This window comes from Felis catus, chromosome D4 (assembly GCF_018350175.1).
Source record: "Felis catus isolate Fca126 chromosome D4, F.catus_Fca126_mat1.0, whole genome shotgun sequence".
Classification (NCBI taxonomy): domain Eukaryota; kingdom Metazoa; phylum Chordata; class Mammalia; order Carnivora; family Felidae; genus Felis; species Felis catus.
In genome coordinates, this window is record NC_058380.1 from 76,740,729 (window position 1) to 76,759,695 (window position 18,967).

The 18,967-nt window shown below is 45.5% G+C and overlaps 1 protein-coding gene across 7 annotated transcripts in view; it reads right to left on the reverse strand.

The window, feature by feature from the left end:
• Positions 1 to 18,967, reverse strand: part of ASTN2 (astrotactin 2) — an 882,958-nt gene that overhangs the window by 738,311 nt on the left and 125,680 nt on the right. For all 7 annotated transcript variants that reach the window (XM_023242644.2, XM_023242646.2, XM_011288658.4 and 4 more), the window contains exon 2: positions 17,328 to 17,515. In XM_023242644.2, coding sequence (XP_023098412.2) covers positions 17,328 to 17,515 — 188 coding nt within the window. The remainder of the gene's footprint in view (positions 1 to 17,327; positions 17,516 to 18,967) is intronic.

An 18,967-nucleotide genomic window follows, 5' to 3' on the forward strand; every position in this document is an offset into this window, starting at 1 on the left:
TAATACCAAAATGTTACCGATGCCCAGGCTGCAGCAGCCGACAGGATGGGCCAAGTTCAGGGACTCGCAGAAGTGGGGTGGGCAAGAGGGCTCAGGTGTTCCTTTTTCGTGTCCATCTCCCCATGCCCCTGCTCTGATATGTACCCTTTCGCATAGTGTTAAAGGGTGAAAAACACATTTGTTTAAAATCCATCTGCTTTTTATAACTTCCAGAGACCAAAATCTGCACGGGCTGCAGTTCTCTGCTGCTCCTAATTAATTCCTAAACAAAGACCGCTCTGGCAGCAGCACAGTTTATGAAGCTGGTTGACCCCCTGATGCAGAAAATGATGACACAGACGCTGTTATCCTTTCCCAAGCTCATTTTTCACTTGGCACCACTTGGTCAGGCCAGCCATGTATTCACCTCCTGGGGAGCAGGATGTGGTCCCCGGGGCAGGGTGGGGGGGGGGTTCTCGGAGACCCCAGCTGTCACTTCCCATGGCTGCTGGCTTCTTTCCACTCAGGGGCCTCCCAAAAGCAGCCTGGGGTGGAACAGACCAGAAAACCACCAGCTTGGTCTTCGATTTATCCAAGAGATTCCCAAACTGACGAGTCTCTAATCTACACGGTGTTTTGGAGGCCACCGGAAATAATGATCACAATAGTCCTCACGAACCAAGCATCTATTACGTGACAGGTGAAGCCCTGGGGATGCTCTCCTCTATCTTATCTCATTTCATTCAACACAGTCTTTGAAGATGTGAGCTAGTGTCCTCAGTTTAAAGCCCAGGGAATAGGATATTGGAGACAAAAAGAGAGGTTTTGTACCCTACAGCTCCCATTCACGGAGCACTCCCCATGGGCAAGGCACCAAGCACTTCCCTATTACCTCACTGTAGGCTAGGACGGGTTAGACAACTTGTCCCAGGTCATATAGGCAGGGGGTGAAGAAATAGAAACCTAGCAAGGTGTGGGCCTCTCCTCTAAGTTAGCTGTTCTTCCAGTCCCACTGGTATTAATCAGTGCACTCATGCCAAGAGCATGGGCTCCAAACTCAGAGTCCAGGTCCTGTGTGACCTTGGGCAATATCAGTTTTCTCATCCAACAAATGGGTACATGCACATCTTATCTGTAAATAATCATTAGTAGGCAGAATTCTGTAAACTTTAATGAATTCTGTAAAGATTAATGACAAAGACCATACTGTCATATAAAAGGCACTCAATTTTTTTTCTTCTTGCAATAACTAAGTGGAAGCTGTTATCATCAGCTGTCTCCCTGAAATCTGTGAATCTACACCCAGTACTTGATGTTGTGAAAAGTTCATTACAGTAACACATGGCAAGATCATCCAACTGTCTATCTCCCAGTCCATTCACCTAAGAGTTTACTGAGCTGCTATTATGTGCTTCTAAAAACCCCTCTCATCTCCTTTCTTCCCTTTCCATCCTGTCCCTTCTCTGCTTTGGGATCACCTCCCCTCACTCTTTCTGCTTTTGGCCTTCGTTCCAGGAGCAACTGCAGAGGAGAAGGAAAAGACGAGTCTAGCTTCCCTCATTCCTTCAGCCACTGGGGGCTGGGGTGGCAAGAACCATGATACTCTGCTCTGTTAGCTTAGGCTGCCATTAAGAAATTCCACAGATTGAGTGGCTTCAACAACAGAAATTTGGTTTCTCTCCATTCTAGCAGCTGGAAGTCCTCTAGATCAGGGGTATCCACAAGGGCTCGTTCCCAACTTGTAGCAGTCACCTTGTCACTGTGTCCTCCCATGGCCTTTCCATTAGGTACATGCATCACCAATGTCTCTTCCTCATCTTTAAGGATACCAGTCCTATTGGGCTAGCGCCCCACTCATAGGACCTTACTTAATCTTAATCACCTTCTCCAAGGCCCCGTCTTCAAATATGGCCATATGGGGGTTTAGGACAGAATTCAGTAGATAACCCCTGCCATTCTGAATCTCAAAAGGAAGGCGGCCAGAGGGTCCAGCCCAAATTTCACCCTGAACCTCAAATGGCAGGCCTACAAACTTCAGGCAAATGTCCACCACTGGCCCCACATACGCATTCCTGTCAGAGATTCAGGAAGTCCTTTCTCTGGCACTCACCAGCTATGTGACTCTAAGCAAGGCCCTTCGCTGAGGCTCAGCTATAAAAGGACATTAAAAAGAACCCCTACTTAATATACAGTCAGGAGGTTTTAATGAAATGTTAAATGGGAACACGTTCTGTTAATGTTAGTGGGTCAACAGTGCTTGAGCTTTGAGAATAGCTACAGGGGCACCTGGGTGGCTCCACTGGCTGAGCGTCAGACTTCGGCTCAGGTCATGATTTCACAGGTTTGTGAGTTCAAGCCCCACGTCGGGCTCTGTGCTGACAGCTCGGAGCCTGGAGCCTGCTTCAGATTCTGTGTCTCCTTCTCTCTCCGCCCCTACCCTGCTCGCACTCTGTCTCTCTCTCTCTCTCTCTCTCTCTCTCTCTTAAAAATAAACACTTAAAAAAATTAAGAATAGCTATAATCTACTAAGAAATTTCTATTTATCAGATACCAAGCTTGCCCACAGCATGGATGCTTCCATTCATGGCAATGATTTTGTAGAGGAGGTACCATTGTTACACCTGTTTTACCTCAAGGCTCAGAGAGGGCAAGTAGCTAGCCCAAGATCACACAGTTAGCCAAAGGCTGGCAGAAACAGGTCCAGCTGTTCTCCTCTCCCTTCAGCCATGCTGCTGTAATGATTGTAACGGTGCAGACCCACCCTGTGGGTAAGCTTCCTTTACCTGAGATCATCTGCAACGATGGGAGGGAGGGGCTAACCCACATCCCCCCACGGGAGGCCTTGGGTAGCTCTGTGAACCATCTAAACAAAGCCCCTGGCACAGACACCAACATATTTCACTCCCTATTAAGGAAGGCCAAGACAGGGCAGGCCTCTCGATGCTTCATTAGGGGAACATCAGGACACATAAGGACAGTAATAAAACAGGAACCGAAGAGGGTGTCCATGGGGAAAGCCTAGAGCCACTCTCGCTGATGCTCCTGCAGGATTTTAGACAAGGGAGGCTACAGACAGAGCCAGACAAAGACAGAAGCAGATGAGATGGGGGTGCTCAATGAGAGCAGGAGCGTTCTGGTCAGCAAGGCAAACACAGGGTCTAGATCCCAATCGGGTCTCTCCCTAGTGGTGTTGGGCAACACCACTTAACCTGATAGACCTCAATATTTAAATCTACAAAATGGAGACAGTGATGCCCGCCCAGCAGGGTTTCAGAAGAATTAAATCATGTTTTACACGAGCAGGTCCAGGCTGTGACTTTCTCCCTGCTGGTCTCAGGGAGCTTCAGGACAGGGATTCTCCTCCACCTTCGCTATCCACAGACACCAGCTGCAGAGTTTTCCGTAATGCAGATTGCCTGGAACCCCCACCAGGAATTCAGATCCAACATACCTGGGGCAGAGTCCAGGAAACTGTGTTTTAAACAAACACTGCAAGTAATTCTATATGTATATTTATGTTTAGTTTTTTATTTATTTTTCTGACACTGACGCCATCCCGGTGCCCCGACTGAGCCACTCAGGTGCCCCGACACCCCAGGTAATTCTTAAGTAGGAAGGAGATCTTGCTCCACACCTAGTGAAATATGGGCAGTAAATAGCACGGCTTAATGAGAAGCAATTTGTAAAAATCCTAATGTATGAGGGTAATGCAAGAGCTTTAGAATCCAGATACCGGGCTTCCATTCTCATGCTGTTTATGTTGCAGAAAATGCTTATCATACATGGACTTCAGTCTCTTCCCAGGTGACATGGACAAAACACCCTAAACAATTGCTTTAGAAAGTAAAACAATACACGTAAAATAATCAGTGCTCTGTATTGTTCCTATGACATATTCACTTTCACCTGGTCCTTGAAAGGAACTTGTAGGGGCGCCTGGGTGGTTAAGCGTCCAACTTTGGCTCATGTCATGATCTCACAGTTCGTGGGTTCCGGCCCCGTGTTGGACTCTGGGCTGACAGCTCGAAGCCTGGATCCTGCTTCGGATTCTGTGTCTCCCTCTCTCAACACCCTTCCCCCACTCCTGCTCTGTCTCTTTCTGTCTCTCTCTGTCTCTCTCTCAAAATAAAATAAACACTAAAAATATTTAAAAAAACAAAGACAAAAAAACAAGAGAGGAACTTGTAATAACCCCACAACTGTGGAAACCCAGGAATGGAAACAGGGACACAGATTTTTTTTTTCTTCTACCTTAATTCCAACCTCACATTTTGTTTAACCAAGCAACTTAGAGGGGGCAAAAATAATTGGTGATTTTAAATGCTTTGATACGAGGCGCTGCAATCACGATAAATCATCGCCGACATATGCCCAGCTCCTCCAAGTGACAGATGACAAACAAAAGCAGGACAAGGTCCTCCATCACAGGCGGAATCATTGAGTTAATGGAAGAATTATTGCTTCTGAAATCCACTCCAGTCCTATTGAGGGGAACGTTCCAATTTATCAAAGCCAAATGAACATTAATTGCAGCAGTCTGGTAAGTTTTCCAGCCGTTATGACCTTCATTGAATTTTAATCCAAAACAGATAAGATTTCCTTCCACACAAGAGGAAACAACACAATTAGCTCAAAATGACAGCTAGATTATGAAGCAGGCGCACAGGAACCACATACACGCGTTCACACTCACGCACACACGCCCCAGCGAAGACACTGATTCTGCGTGGCTTAAAATTCAGCACAAAGGAGGTAAGCAGAGAAAAGGTAAATAAATACAATCGCACATCTGCATAAACCTCCCCCCTTCATTCAAGAGAGGAATTTTTGGAGGCGGAAGGCAAGATAGAAAAGGTGGCAGGCAGTAATGGAGACAGAATTTCCGTTAACTGCTGTAATTAATGTTATGTCTCATCGGGGAGAGATTAGGAAAAAACAGAGAGGGAAGGAAGAAAAAACAAGTATTATTTTGCTATTAAAGACGCCCTTGAGCTGGGGAACATTAGCAGCAGAAGTTTGAATTGGGTAATTGTTTGACTGTATCGGCGGATGTGCAGACAGGATGATTACCACAATGAAGTGAAATATAGCTGTGTGCAACCTGTATGTTTATGGCTCCCGCAGCATGAGCCGGAGGCCTTCTGCTGAGTACAGATCACAGCTGGGGGACGTCTAGAAAGTGTAGTGAGGCGGGGACCACCCACCCACACAGACACATAAGCACAAGTGCGCATTCGTGCAGTCTAGCCGGCAAGGCCATTTCTGGCACTGACCTGACACACGACACTGAGTCACTCTGAGACCTACAGGCTTAGTTTCCATATTTGTTTTCACTCTCAACGAGGGCACTGGACTCCCTGTGTTTTAAAGGGGCTGAGGTTGTCTTGCAGATTTTTTTTTTTTTTTTTTAGAATTAAGTTGGAAATTTCTGCTTTCCTCACTTCTAAGCACTTATGATGAGGAAGAAGTGGCTGCCATCTTCCACAGTCCAGAGTCAGGCCCGTCTGACCGACACACAGGGATGTGGGACCAGAGGTTAAGGAGATGGGCCCCGGGAGAGGTCCTTACCCACCTTTGCCCTGGTAGCAGAAGAAATGTCTTACGAGAGATCACTTGGAACCAGAAATCTTTTTTTTAACATTTATTTATTTTTGAGAGACAGAGAAAAAGCACGAGTGGGGAGGGGAGCAGGAGAGAGAGGGAGACACAGAACCCGAAGCACATTCCAAGCTCTGAGCTGTCAGCACAGAGCCCGACAACGGGGCCCGAACCCATGAATTGAGAGATCATGACCTGAGCCGAAGTGGGATGCTTAAATGACTGAGCCACCCAGGCGTCACCAGAAGTTTTTTTAAGTAAACTCTACACCCACTGTGGGACTCAGACTGAGGACCCTGAGATCAAGAGTCACATGATCTACCACGTGAGCCAGCCAGGTGCCCCTGGAATCAGAAACTTAAGTTTGATTCAGGGCTCAGGCACCAGCCATGTGATCTTACAGACGAGTTATCTTAACTCCCTCATCTGAGGTTTTATCGTTTGTCAAACAAGATCAATAATAGTAACAATATCAATGAAACTGATGACTTAGCATTTGCATACAGTCCACATGTTACCTCATTTTAATTCCACGAGGTAGAAATTATCAGTATCATCATTTTTAATGGGGGAAACAGACACAGAGCAATAACTTAACCAACAGCAGTTAAGTGGCAGTTAAATCATAAGGCCAGGATTCTGACCCAGGCAATCCTGCTTCAGACTCCATACTCTCTTTGTTTTTAAACCTTTTATTTTGAATACAGGGGCACCTGGGTGGCTCAGTTGGTTAAGTGTCCAACTTCAGCTCAGGTCGTGATCGCAGCTCATGAGTTCAAGCCCCACGTTGGGCTCTGTGCTGAAAGCCCAGAACCTGAAGCCTGCTTTGGATTCTGTGCCCCCCTCTCTCTCCCCGACTTGTGCTCTGTCTCTCAAAAATGAATGTTAAAAAAAAAACTTTATAAACCTGTTATTTTGAATACAGACTCACGAGAAGTTACAAAGCTGATACAGAAGAGTTCCTGTATACTATTTATTCAGTTTCCTCCAAAGTTAAAATCACATATAAAAGAATAATCAAAACCAGGAAATAAATGTTATAATACATTAACAAGACTACAGACCTTATATGGATTTTATTATATTTTCCATCAATGTTCCTTTTTTGGTCCAGGATCCCATGTGGCATTTAGATTCTATGTCTGCCCAGTCTTCTCTTATCCGTGACAATCCCTCAGCCTTTCCTATCTTTCATGATTTGACACTTTTGAAGAGTGCTGGCCAATTATGTCGTAGAATGTTGCTGACTTTGGGGTGTGCCTAATTGTATTCTCACAATTACAATGAGGGCACACATTTTGCACAAGCATCAGGAACGGCATTGTGCACTTCTCAGTGCATCCTAGCAGAGGATTCATGATGTCGATCTGTCATATTCCTGGTGGTGGTAACCTGGATCACTTGGTTAAAGTGAGGTAGTGGGGTGAATGGTGGACCCAAAAAAGGATAGGTCCCCATCCTAGCTCCCAGAACCAGTGAATGCTACCTTATTTGGGAAAAGAAAACAAACAAACAAAAAAAGGTCTTTGCAGATGTAATTAAGTTAAGATCTTGCAAAAGAAGATCATCCTGAATTACCCAGGAGGGCTCTGAAGCCAATAACTCATGTTCTTACGAGAGACATACAGAAGAGAGGACATAGAGAAGAAGGTGATACAAAGACTAAGGCAGAGATGTGGAGTTATGTATGCAGGAGTATTTATGTATGTATGTATGTAGTCCCGAGCCACAGAACACCTGGCACCTCCATAAACTAGAAGAGGCAAGGAACAGATTATCCCCTAGAGCCGCTGAGAGAGTACAGTCCTACTGAAACCTTGATTTTGGATTTTTGGCCTCCAAAACTGTGACAGAATAATTTTGTTGTTTCAACAGCCCCCCACTTTGTGACAATTTGTTACGGCAGCCCTAGAAGCTGATACTACTTATCTACTAGATTCTCTACTATAAATCACCATTTTCCTTTCATAATTAATAAATATTGGGGGGGGGAATACTTTGAGATTCCGCAAATATCCTGCTTCTTCTTGAAGTTTCACCCTTTAATATTCGTATATATCAGTGGATCTTGTCAGTAGTAATTTTAACAGTGGTGACTGTCTAATGGCGATCTTCTACTTCCCTCTTTCCTTCCACATTTATTTATCAATTGGGATTCTATTGTAAGAAAGAGCTATGTCTTCTATCCCATTCATTTATTTAGTCTATTATTTATGTCAGTATTTCAGAGTCAATATTCTTTTTTTAAAAAATGTTTTCAAATGTTTATTTTTTGAGACAGAGAAAGAGAGACAGAACACGAGCAGGGGAAGGGCAGAGAGACAGGGAGACACAGAATCTGAAGCAGGCTCCAGGCTCTGAGCTGTCAGCACAGGGCCCGACGCGGGGCTTGAACTCACAAACCATGTGATCATGAGCCTAAGTTGGACGCTCAGCCAACTGAGCCATCCAGGTGCCCCCAGAGTCAATATTCTTAATGACTCCTGCCCAACTTAGCTCAAAGGATGTTTGTGAAGGTCAAGCATGAGCGTGAATTAGGGAGAAATATTTTAAAAGGCAAAAGGAAAAGAAGGGATGTTCTCTGAGCACTGTGCTGAGACATTCCATGTGTCTTCTCCCCTCAGCCCCATGAATGAGAGGTCCACAGCCTCACTGTAGATTCAGGAGACAGTAACAATCAGAGAAGTTCAGGAATGTGCCTGAGACAAGCAGCAATAAGAGAGTCATACTCTGAACCAACATCTGTCTGTCCAAACGTATGTTATCTCCACCAAACCAAGTTGTCTTCTGAGGACTGGGAGGGGGAGGAAGGGGAACTAACTGAAGGTGGATCTTGAAGCTCTATTGTGTCCAACGCCAAGTTCACTGGATATTTTCACCGTGGGCTGACTCAGGGCATGGGGGAAGGGGAGTATACAACGTGAATACCGCACAGCACACGTGCATTCATTGTGTGTTGTTAGAATACTGCACACACAGAAGCTTCAGGTTCTTTTTTTCCTTTTTTAATGTTTATTTATTTTTGAGAGACAGAGAGACAGAGCACAGGCAGGGGAGGGGCAGAGAGAGACAGAGACACAGAATCTGAGGCAGGCTCCAGGCTCCAAGCTGTCAGCACAGAGCCCAACATGGGGCTCAAACCCACAAAGCATGAGATCATGACCTGAGCCGAAGTCGGAAATGTAACCAACTGAGCCACCCAGGTGCTCCAGAAGCTTCAGGTTCTTGAAGCAAAATGAAATGTGCAACAACAAGCCGGAGTGTAAAGGTCACCAAGAGAACATCCCCCTCAACTCTGTCAACCTGCTGCCCTTCCTGCCCCTGCCATGCTTCTCTGCCGTCTCTAGATCTCCCCTCTCCCTTCTCTTTTCCACCTTTTCCTCTGCTGCTTCTTCTCAGATCCACTGTGCCAGTGCCCCCCTCTGTGTCGTGCAGGAGGCCTTCTGTCCCTCTCAGCCCCTGACTTCCTCCTCATCCCCCTCCTCACCCCAGGACCCTTCTACCACTTTTTCTTGGGCTTGGGTTCTATCTGCCCCTCCACCTCCACCCTTCCTTCCTCCCTGCCTCCCTCCCTGTGTGGTTCCTTCCTCCCTGCCTTTTATTCTGCATCCTCTTCCCTGTCTCTGCTTCTACTGCTAACTCCTTACCGGTCCATTCCTGCCAATTTCCTTGTATTTTTCTACATCTCTCTCATTATCATCAGCTCCCTTTTTCTCAGTTTCCCTCTCTGTCTCCAGTAGTTTCTATACACCTAACATAGAAGAGCTACTCAATGAATATTAGCAGATGTCTATTTTTCCTGTCTGTGTTTCTCTCTGCCTCCCTCTGTCTCACATTTTGCAGATTATTTTTTCTTATACACAGTCCTATCCTGCATCCCAACTGCCTCTGTTCCCCTGTCTAGGTTGCTTCTTGCCATCTCCAGGATTTTCTTTCTGGGCTTGACTGTCGGCCCAGACAGACAGGGTAATCCAGATGGAGAACATACTTTTTCTAGCCTCATTCTCTCCACCCGCAAAATGCAGGTGGGGTTCAGTCTGCTGCCGTATGCAACCGCCCACATGCCCATTCTCTGTAAAGGACTATACACCTCTGCCATTGGCTTTGGGTTGGGCCACACATGTGCTTTGGCCCTGGCCACAGAACATGAGAGAACCCCCTGTCTGAGCACTAGCTTGCAGAAGCGTCCTCGATTTCCACCAGTTCTTTTGCTCATTCCCTCTGCCATGGAGACCAAAGGTCTCAGGCTGGGGCTCCCCTTCGGCCAAAACTGCAGAATGAGAAGACATGCGGAGCTGAGCCACAGAGACTGCAGCTGCCGACACGGAAGGCGCGTGAGCAAGAAAGCACTGTTTGGTCAGTCACCAAGATTCAGAGTGATTTGTTTGTAGAATAAACGTGTGCCAGCTGACTCATCTAGAAAAGTTGGATTCTGCAAGGTCTAAGGTGCTTTGGGCTCCAACATTCCAACCATATTTTACAGCTCCGTCGCTTCTGCAGAAACGTAGCCAAATCCTTTCATGGGCATTGTCTCAGTTCAATACCATGATTTCAGTCTTAATTCCACTTTTATAAATGACCAACCAAGAAACTCGGAGAGGTGAAGACATCCAAACCTCCATAGCTGCTATGAGGAAGACTCTCAGCTTAAACCCAGGCTCCTGACACCAGACTATGTTCTTTCTACTTCACTATGCTGCATCCCTAAATGCTGTGGGAGATAAGTCTCATATCCTATAGACGGAAGCCATGGCTTATCTTTCTCACGGTCCCGTAAGCCTACCTACAGACCCTACATGCTTTTAGTACATCCTTGTTGTTGAAGCAAGTCAAACCTGAGCTACCAGGTTCATGCGGCTTGAAGTTTTAAAACTTAATGCATGCATCTGTGATTTTTAAAATTCTACTTTCTTAAAAAAATAAACGGGATTCATGTACATAAATACATGTACATAAGTACATAAAAATGTACATGGTGTATCTGTACTGCCCAATCTTATCATGTCCTGCAACTGATAAATGCTTGATGATCTCAACTTATAGATGGGGGTCTTAAGGCTAAGAAGGGAAGTGTGTGCCTACGGTCAGGGAGCAAATGAGTGTTAGGGCTGGGACACCCGAGTCCCAGGCCACAGCTTCATGGCTGTATGGATCACGTGTTTTTTTTTTCTGCCACTATATCATTGTCACCTTTCCTTTTAAAATAATCCCCCTTAGGATGTTTTCCTCACTACTCTACTTTCTGTCCAAAGGCCTTTGGGACCTGCAGTCTGTAATGGCCTGGTTTCCCCTGTCCTGGCTGCCCTGGGCTTTCTTCAAAGATATCACTTATAAATAACACAGCAATGGCACTTGTTATTGGTGAAATCCGCCCCCCCCACACACACACACAAAATATATGTAGGACTCCTAATGCCCAATACCTCAGAACATGACCTTATATGGAGAGGAGACTGGGACTTTATGGAGGTAAGCAAGTTACAACAAGGTCATTATGGTAGGCCCCAGCCAATATAACTGGCATCCTCATAAAAGTGGAAAAATGTGGATGCAGAGAGAGACACACACACAGTGAGAATGCCACGTAAAAATCAGAGCTACGCTGTCATAAGCCAAGGAACTACAAGAAGCTGGAACGGATATTTCCCCTAGTGCCTTCAGAAGGAGTGTGGCCCTGCCCACACCTTGATCTCAGAAATCTAGCCTCCAGAAGTGCGAAACAACACATGTTAGGTCACTCAGTCCATGCACTTTGTTACGGCAATCCTAGGAAACTAATACGCGAATAAAGGGCAGAGTCCTAACACTTAGGAAGACCCAGCTATGTGTCAGGCTCTAGCCGTATGTGCCTTATGTGAGTCATCTTACAACAACGCCCTCAGGCAGTTACTTCCATCCTCACCCCATTCCAGAAGAGGAAATGGAAGCAGAGGGAGGAAAGATGCCTACGTTACACAGCTAGGAGGTCAGTAATGGAGCCAGAATATGAACCTGGGGACCCCAATCCACAGTTCCTGCACATTAGTTATATTCTCTGTGCCTGCATGTTCTCAAAAGTAGAACAGGAGTTCAACAGGATATCTGCTGAATTGGGATTGTGTAGAGAATTGAGTGAGTCAAATATACGCTGACAATACAACACTAAGTGTTTAAACCATGCTTATTAACACTGTTATTTTCAGGGGTGCCTTGGTGGCTCAGTTGGCTAAGCGCCTGACTTCGGCTCAGGTCATGATCTCACAGTTTGTGAGTTTGAGCCTCGCATCAGGCTCTGGGCTGACAGCTCAGAGCCTGGATGCCTGCTTCAGATTCTGCGTCTCCCTCTCTCTCTCTGCCCCTCCTCTGCTCACGCTCTGTCTCTCTCTGTCTCTCAATAATAAGTAAACGTTAAAAAAAAAATTAAAACATTGTTATTTTCAGATCCTTCACTATTTTAACTATTTTCTCATAACTTTTCTAATCATTGTTTCTCTGAGCATGGGATCCCCAAAAGTAAACACATTGTTTCAGGTCTCATCTAGAACCTCTAAAACTAGTTATTCAGAACACTAGTCTTTCATTAATACAACTTAAAATGTGGAAACAGGGGTGCCTGGTAACTCAGTTGGTTTGTGAATTCGAGCCCCGGGTCGGGCTCTGTGCTGACAGCTCAGAACCTGGAGCCTGCTTCGGATTCTGGGTCTCCCTCTCTCTGTGCCCCTTCCCCTCCTCAAAAATAAATAAACATTACAAACGTTAATAAAAAAAATACATTAAAAAAATAAAATGTGGAGCCACCCTTACCACTTTCGACAATCAGAGTCCATATAGTTGGCTCATTCTGAGCTTGTGGTTGACTTTTTCAAAGCTTTTTTTTTTCTTTTCTCTTATTTTCTTGCAGATAGGATTTTCATTGTTAGGTTTAGCAGGCAAGGAAACCACTGCATGATTGAGTGATTAAATCAATGAACTAAGGAATGCATGATATGCTGTGAATGAATAAATGCAATGGTTGGGGAAATGATCTAAAGTCATTTTTCACAGAAAGCTTTAAAAAGAATTATCCCCAAATCACACAAATCCTTTAAACAAAGCTTCTGATTGAGAATGGGAATAATACTTCCTTAGATTTATGTGGCATTTTATAATCCTCAAAGTATTTTTCTATATATTATTATGCCATAGAATTATAGATCTTATAAGTGTGAGAGAACCACACTCGTCATCTAATTTAAGCATTATTTCTCTCAAAATCCTGATGACTAGGGCTTCTACCCTTTGCTTTCCTACCCCCAGAGACAAAGAACTGACTACCCCTTACTCCGTCATCGAGTGCCAGATAGCTCAAACACTTAGAAAGGTCTGTCCTGCCATGGACCGGGGTATTGGGCCCTTATAACTACCCCTTCACTGTGGTCCACCCATATAAATGGTGGGAGAATGAGGGAAATAACAGTATCTATCCTACAGAGTGTTAGAACAATTAAATGGAATAACCCATGTGCTGCAACTAGACTGTGACTGACATACAGAAAGTCCTCAGTGGTGGCAGCCATTAATTTCATTGTGCAGGACACTGGCACATGTAGCTGCATTCAGTACCTAGAAAAACTCTCAGAATTAGGGAACATTACCCCAGTTTCACCAATGATGATTTTGATTTGGCCAAAGTCATAAAGCTAGCAACAGAGATACTATTCAATATTGGAGTTGACTTCCAAGTCAAACCCCCGCCCCCTTTAATCTACCCACAGATTCCACACAAGGAGGAGTCTGTGCATGAATCTGCCCATAAGGTCTGATAAATTTAAGCCAACAGCTGATGCAGAGAGAAGAGAAATGGCAGTCTAGTATGCAGAGTAAGGGTGGAGGTTCTGGAATCAGCCTATATAGGGTGAAATACTGGTTTTCCCGTTTAATCTTTGGGTGACCAAGTCACATCAAATAGCTACTGAGTTTATTAATATCTCAGGCTCAGGTCTTAACAAACTCAGAGCCTGCTGGTTCCATTCCAGAAGGCATGAAATGTAGCAGGTTCTAATGACTGAGCTGGAGCTGGTTACCCTACATGAGTGGGCAGGACGCTTGTCCTGAGAAAAGAGAATGGAGGACATTGACCCTAGAATGATTTGGATCTTCTCACAAACGATCTCAGATCTTCACCAAAGACAGAAACAATGCAAAATTTGATAGACCAGGAGCCATCCTGTCGTGAGTAACCATGTGACTTGAGTTTAGAATCTTGGGAAAAGCCTGCTCCCAGAACTGCATTCCTGTTAACCACACAGCCTTAGAAGTCAGTTAAACTCACTGCGTCTCCAGTTTCTCATCTACGAAATGGGAAAACAGATTTTAGCCACTGTGAATGCTATTTTGAATGGTTGTTTAGGGGACAGGAAAGCAAACATTCTTTTCGTTCTTGCTGAACTGTGGCCAGACCAGCAAGGACAGATAAGAGTCTAAGCCACAGAGAGGTGTGCTGTCCAGGCCAAGCTCCACTGTCTGTCTAGGGGATCCTGGACGACTTGCAGCCTATATGGGACCTCAGTTTATCCATTTATGAAATGAAACGATATATTAAATCAACACATCTTAAAGTTTTCAACGAAAGTGCCCCTAAGACTTGTACCCGAATGTTTATAGCAGCACTTTCAACAATAGCCAAATTATGGAAAGAGCCTAAATGTCCATCAACTGATGAATTGATAAAGAAATTGTGGTCTATATACACAATGGAATACTACGAGGCAATGAGAAAGAATGAAATATGGCCTTCTGTAGCAACGTGGATGGAACTGGAGAGTGTTATGCTAAGTGAAATAAGTCATACAGAGAAAGACAGATACCATATGTTTTCACTCTTATGTGGATCCTGAGAAACTTGACAGAAGACCATGGGGGAGGGGAAGGAAAAAAAAAGTTAGAGAGGGAAGGAGGCAAACCATAAGAGACTCTTAAAAACTGAGAACAAACTGAGGGTTGATGGGGGGTGGGAGGGAGGGGAGGGTGGGTGACGGGCATTGAGGAGGACACCTGTTGGGATGAGCACTGGGTGTTGTATGGAAACCAATTTGACAGTAAATTTCATGAAAGAAAGAAAGAAAGAAAGAAAGAAAGAAAGAAAGAAAGAAAGAAAGAAAGAAAGAAAGAAAGAAAGGAGGGAGGGAGGGAGGGAGGGAGGGAGGGAGGGAGGGAAGGAAGGAAGGAAGGAAGGAAGGAAGGAAGGAAGGAAGGAAGGAAGAAAGAAAGAAAGAAAGAAAGAAAGAAAGAAAGAAAGAAAGAAAGAAAGAAAGAGCCCCTAAGAATAAGAGCTAATGGTCTTAGGTGCCAAGCCCTCTGATACAAGTGCTCGGTGTATGTACACAGTAAGTATTGGTGGAAGCCTCGTTTACAGATGACAAAAACAAGGCACAGAGGAATTTAAAACTTTGCCAAAATCATCCAGAGTGTTAAGCGGCACAGCAGGACTTTACACCCAGGCACTTGGGCTCTGGAACCTGTGCTTATTATGAACCTCCACATCATCCTACCTCACCTCAGAGAAGCCGGGCTGCCATCAACAAATGTCTTGGGGTTCAAGGTTTCCTGGACATGACTCTATCTCCTGAAGAGGTAGTAAGGTGAGGACAGGAAAGATCCAGATTTTGGAGCCCTGAAGATGGAAAAGAACTGGCGGGACCACAAGGTGGTAGCCTTGGGCCACATTAGTGTGAGGGCAGGGAAGATTTGGATTGTGCCAACCTGCACAGGGCCTACTCTACCAGCCACATCTTGAATTCCAGATTCGTGTGGGTCTTGATGAGTTCTCCTTTCCAAGCTGAACTCACTGAGCAGAATAAAAAGGTGAAGAACACCTACAGTCCTTGGAGACAGAGTGTGATTTAGTGGAAGTAACACTGAACCTGGAAGCAGAGAACGTCCATTCAGGGCTCATTTATAATTGAGATTATACCATCTAGGTTACTGGGCTATGGGAAGGATGTAGACAAGTAAACGTGAGGCCAAACCCAGAAAATGCTTAATAAATATTAAACAAAAACAGAGTCTCACTCTCCAACATGAAAAAAGTAAGTCACGCCCCCTCGAGTCTTCTTAGCATCAGATGGTGTCTCATGCCCCGTGAACTCTTGAGCAAGTACCCTGAAACACTTGCACCCCAAAGTTAGCATGCAGGCACTCACTTGGCTTGGCATGTGGCTGCATCATTTGCAAAATATATATATGGGAAAAGTCTATCGCACTCATTCCGTGAATAACACAAAGGCCTTGATTTGTTTTTCCACGTGATAAGCATGCGTTAGGTCCAAAATTAACACTGCTGTCTGGCTGGGGTATGTGTGTGTTTTTCCAAAAAGAGAAAACTTCCAAGCTCTTACTCAGCCCTAATCAGAATGTCTAATGCACAGTGTTAGGTGAAGAGGAACCAGGAGACTGGAGACCAAGAGCAAAGGTCTGTCCCCAGTACAGATTCTCAATAAATGTGGCTGACTGTTGAATGGAAAATACAGGACTGCACGGTAGTGCCGCTTTGCTGAGTGGCCTTATGCCAAATTCTTCACCTCTCTGAGCCATACCTTTCTCATGTGTAGATTGGGAATCACATTTCCTATCCTTATGCATTCGGCAGAGCCGTGCTACAAGAGAAAATAATGGCTTGAAGAGTGAAAAGCACTAGGGGGATGTCACTTGTAGCTATTATCAGATGTCTTCTTGAGCCAATTAGACCCTGTACATTCTGCATAATGAATTTGTTTTTTCCTATCTACCATGCAGAGCCATTAACTACAGCTTTTTGAAGAAACCATTAATATGAGCCTACATACATTTTAGACCACCATTCAAGTGATTTAAGCCCTAACAGCCTTCTCTGAAGAGAGAGCAGACTCCAAGAGCTCCAGGTCATAGGGCCGACAGAGATGGAAGGCCACTTCACCTCTCTGTGCCCGTAACTTCATCTCTCACATGGAGGTGACATGCCTGACTCCACGCATTCTTGGTGAGAATGCAATGAGATAATGTCCTTAAATGTGCCCTGCACAGTGCTTGACACACGCTTGGACAGTCAATAAATTCTTGCACTGAGAGAAATAGTGTGGAGGACATAGTTCAGGCTTTGTAGTCAGACATGCTTAGGGGTTCGAGTGCCCAAGAGCATCTCTGTCTCTCACTAGCTATGTGACCTTGGGTAAAGTTTCTCTGCCCCCGCGACTCAGTATTCACAACTACAACAGGAGGGTAATGGAGGGGCTTCGACGTGTGACTGTGGCTAAGCCTAGCCCAGCGCCAAGGGTCACCATGTACGATCTACACTGCAGAGGGTATTGTGAGGGTCAAAGCACCTGGCCTATGAAAGGCACTTGGGAAAGGGCAGCCCTGCTCCAATTCTGTTCCAATTTTGTTTGTTCAGTCATTCCTGGAAAGGCCAGTTGTATTTTGGAGCGCTGAACCTCAGCCCTCGGTGGAACAGGCCAAGCACGTGACAGATGTTAAACAGCTATTCCCAGAGATGTCGGCCAAAAGGCCAAGGAGCTGGAGACCCTTTATTCTTTTCTCTGAAGCACAATTAGTTTGTCACAGCTGACAGATGATGGATGGGTATGCATCAGTCCAAGTGACACCACAGAATCCACCTGACCTTCTGTTTATCATTCTAACCTCTTGCACTCAGCCAATTTCTTCCACCTGCCACTGGCAACCCCGGCCTCCCTCCACAGTCTCCCCAACTCACCCTCTCCATCCCCTAGCACCTTACGGCATTCCCCCTCACTCACCATCACAGAAATGTGGAGAATGTGCATCTGCTCCTCTACAATCTCTGAAGGCTCCTGGAGCGTGGGCGCCGTGGCCCGGGCCAGCTGCCCGGCACTGCTCATGGAGACGTGGAAATACAAGGTGCCATTCTCGAGCCATTGCTGTCTCCAGTGCACCAGCGAGATGTCCGCCGCCGTGCCAGACATCTCTGTAAGACAAGACCAAAGGCGCTGGGTGAGCAGCATTGCCTGGGCCTGTTTTCCAGGGAGGGAAAGAGCCACACATGTTCAGGAGATCAGAAGGCACCTACTTTGGATGCCTTTCCATCCATCAAATTTATGAGCCGGACACCATCGCTTCCATTTGTACGTGGTCAACTGTGGCCAAGAATCTCCCCAAGCCACAAAGTGTAAGAGACAGAATTTGAACCCGGTCTGTCTGGGGTCCTTGTGTATAGCACCATCCATGATAAGGCAATTCAGTCCATTCAATCAAAGTGAGCAGAATCAATCTAAGCAAGAGATTCAAGAGTTTACATTCTCCTGAGGCCATGGAACTAGAAGACGATGAAGGGAGGACATCTCCATCCATGAGAAGAGCAGGGGTTTAGAGTGTGAATTCTTTAGAAGCTGAGTTGGAAGCGTCAGGGCATCACTGCAGAACCCCAGAGCTGGAAAGGCCCAAGAGGACATGTGGCCCAGCCTGGGTGCCTCAGAATTACTCTTTATAGGAAAGGAGCTTGGCAAGTGGGTTATTCTGAGCCTATTTCTCCTGCTTCAGTCAGAGAAGCCCCATTTTTTGCTAGTGTATATACTGCACCCCCAGCAAGGGAGTGTTGGCACAAAGTTTCCATGACTTCAAAATACTTCAAAATACTTCACTGCCCTACACTAATGTTCTCCTATGACCAAGGGGAAGTAGCAAGCTACAGTCACCTGACCTCTAAATTATTATTTTAATAGTACTTCCATTCAGTACCAACATAGCCTCTTATTAAATAAGAAGGGTGACAGCATTAGCTTTCAGGAAGTGTCCTTGCACTGGAGGCACCTGGCTGGCTCAGGCAGTAGAGCATGCGACTCTCGAACTTGGGGTTGTGAGTTTGAGCCCCCGCTTCGGTGTAGAGATTACTTAAAAGAAGTGTCCTTGTACCAAGATCATACAATCTTTTCATAATGTTGCTTACTAAAGGGAATATGTCCCTGGAAATGTCCTAGAAGGACAAAGGCCTATCAGGGTATCTTATGAAGAAAGGGGAAGGTTGCTAGGGTTCCAGGACTTCACTCAAGCGAGGGTTACTGTAGGAGACAGAAACACTCCATCGTAGACAAGTAGCTGTAACGATGTCTGGAGCTTGGAGCTCTCTGCACTACAGAGCTGACCTAGGGGTGGTATTCCCATAGTCACCAAAGACCTCATATACGTGTGTGTGTAGACACACACACACACACACACTTAAGGAGGGTTGGTGGGGAAACAGAGTTAGAACTTCGTTTCCAGTCAGCTCTCCCTATGCCCCACTACAACCCCTGCCATGTCTGGCGACACTGAAGGAAACAGAGTCACCTTGAAGAGATGATGTTTGCTCACCAAATTCTACTGAATTATTCTTGCATCGTCCACCCCCCATAGACTAACTCCTTGAGGTTCACAATCAACA